This window comes from Colobus angolensis, unplaced genomic scaffold (assembly GCF_000951035.1).
Source record: "Colobus angolensis palliatus isolate OR3802 unplaced genomic scaffold, Cang.pa_1.0 Scaffold99, whole genome shotgun sequence".
In the NCBI taxonomy this organism is placed as follows: Eukaryota; Metazoa; Chordata; class Mammalia; order Primates; family Cercopithecidae; genus Colobus; species Colobus angolensis.
The window spans coordinates 4,266,439-4,268,369 of record NW_012123931.1 but is presented as its reverse complement, the minus strand read 5'-3'; the positions used below and the strand labels follow the sequence as shown (position 1 = coordinate 4,268,369).

General features: G+C 52.5%; 1 protein-coding gene across 1 annotated transcript in view; it reads right to left on the bottom strand.

Annotated features, from left to right (window-relative positions):
- Window positions 1-1,931, bottom strand: part of GOLGA6A (golgin A6 family, member A) — a 9,797-nt gene that overhangs the window by 1,607 nt on the left and 6,259 nt on the right. The window contains exons 8-11 of the mRNA XM_011933013.1: window positions 1,256-1,342; window positions 1,058-1,165; window positions 778-865; window positions 6-381 (exon numbers count right to left, since the gene is read on the bottom strand). Coding sequence (XP_011788403.1) covers window positions 6-381; window positions 778-865; window positions 1,058-1,165; window positions 1,256-1,342 — 659 coding nt within the window. The remainder of the gene's footprint in view (window positions 1-5; window positions 382-777; window positions 866-1,057; window positions 1,166-1,255; window positions 1,343-1,931) is intronic.

Here is a 1,931-nt window from a genome sequence, read left to right as displayed (position 1 = left end):
CGAGCCTCTCCTCCTGCATTCGCAGCCTCTCCTCCTGCATTCGCAGCCTCTCCTCCTGCTTTCGCAGCCTCCCCTCCTGCTTTCGTAGCCTCTCCTCCTGCTTTTGCAGTCTCTCTTCCTGCTTTCGCAGCCTCTCACCCTGCTCCCTAAGCCTCTCCTTTTGCTCATGCAGACTCTCCTGTTCTTGCAGCCTCCTCTCCTCCTGCTCCTGAAGCCTCTCCTTTTGCTCCTTGCTCAGGAGACTCAAGGCCTGATTGTTTTCCACCTGGGATTGGAGTTTTCCCACCAAACTCTCCACCTCCTTCCTCAGGTGTTTGGCCTCATCCTGTAGCTGCTCCACCTCAGAGGGCCCTGCTGGGGGCACCGAGGATGGGGGCTCAGCTGAGAAAGGAAGCAGACAATAAGGGCCTCTGGATTCCTCCTCCCACCCCCTCCCCCCTGAAAAAAAAGAAACAACCCTCCTCTTGATGCACAGCTCCTCTCAGGCTTCCCAAGCTTGGCCTCACTGCTAATGATTCCTCGCACCCGATGGAAGCCAATTTCCAAGCCACTTTCAGATAGAGAGCACTGTGGGTGGCTGACAATGGGCACTCCTCCCTCTTTGCTGATGGGGACCCTGAGGCTCATGGACATGACAAGACTTGCCGTCTCCTGGCACAGACCACTTTCCCACTGCCTCAAAGCCCTTCCATCCACCCACCTCCCTGGGGCACTCTAAGCCCCCCCACAGCCCTCTGATGCCAGGCCTGCTCCGAGGTCACACCAGCCCCATCTTGCCTATCTGGTGTTTGAGTTCGGACAAGCTCCTCTCCAGCTCCTGTATCCGAAGTATGTCACGCATCTTCTCCTCCTTCAATGCATGAGCCTGCCCAAAGCACAGGGAGAAAGGGCCCTGGAGAGGGGGCTGGTGGCTGGACAGGCTACCGTCTTCCTTTCTGCCCCCACCTCCACAAAGCCCAGATCCATGACTACCTCTGCCTGTACTAGTCTCATTTTACAGATGCCCAGAAAGACCCAGTGACCCATCTAAGGTGGGGGCTGAAGGGTCAGGTCTCACCTCCACCGACATTTTCCGCATCCTCTCCTGCCACCGGGCCCTTTCTCCTTTTATATGTTGAGCATATTCATCTCTCTCTAGCTGGACTTGTTTAAATAACTCTGTCACCTACAAGAATGGGCACAGAAGTTAGGAAGGGCTGTCACTGGTCCCTTGGGGTCATCTTCCTTCCACATCCCACCCTCTGCAAAGCCTCACCTGTCTCACATGTGCGTTCAGCAGCACCCGCTCCTTTCTGGTCTGCTGTAACTGCCGCTGGAGGACTGCTTCACTGCGGCTCGAGGACTGGATGGTGAAGAGTGAGAAGTTTTGATCTGGGGAGCCCGGGCAGTGCCCCTCAAAAGGGCTATCGCTAGGCTCAATATACAACTCAAGTCAGTAAAGATCAAGGCATTTCCAAGCCTGTGGTCTGGTTTTTAGAAGAACTCAGTAAAGTTGGAAGGGACAGGGAAAGAGATTGAATTTACAGCTGGCTAACGGAGGCCCAGAGAGATCAGATAATAATGCAATTGTTATTACTGTTATTACTACCACTGTTTGAAACTTTATGGAGTGCTTCACCGGGTACCATGCTAGCAATCCCGTTTAATCCTCACAACCATCATATGAGACAGTTACTAGGGTAACCTCTATTGCGTAGATGAAAAACATGGAGTGTTTGAGGTTAAGTGCTTGCCTAAGATCACTTAGACAGAGCTGGGATTTGAACACCCAGGTCTGTCTGATTCTCTAAGCCCATTTTTTCTTCCTATGGGTGGGGGCACAGAAAGGAAGGGGAAAATTAATCTTTTGTTCACTTTTTGAAAGGATGATACATTCGCATAGTTCAAAGCTCAGAAGGTACAGAAGGGAAGTGTCTCCCAGCCACCCTGTT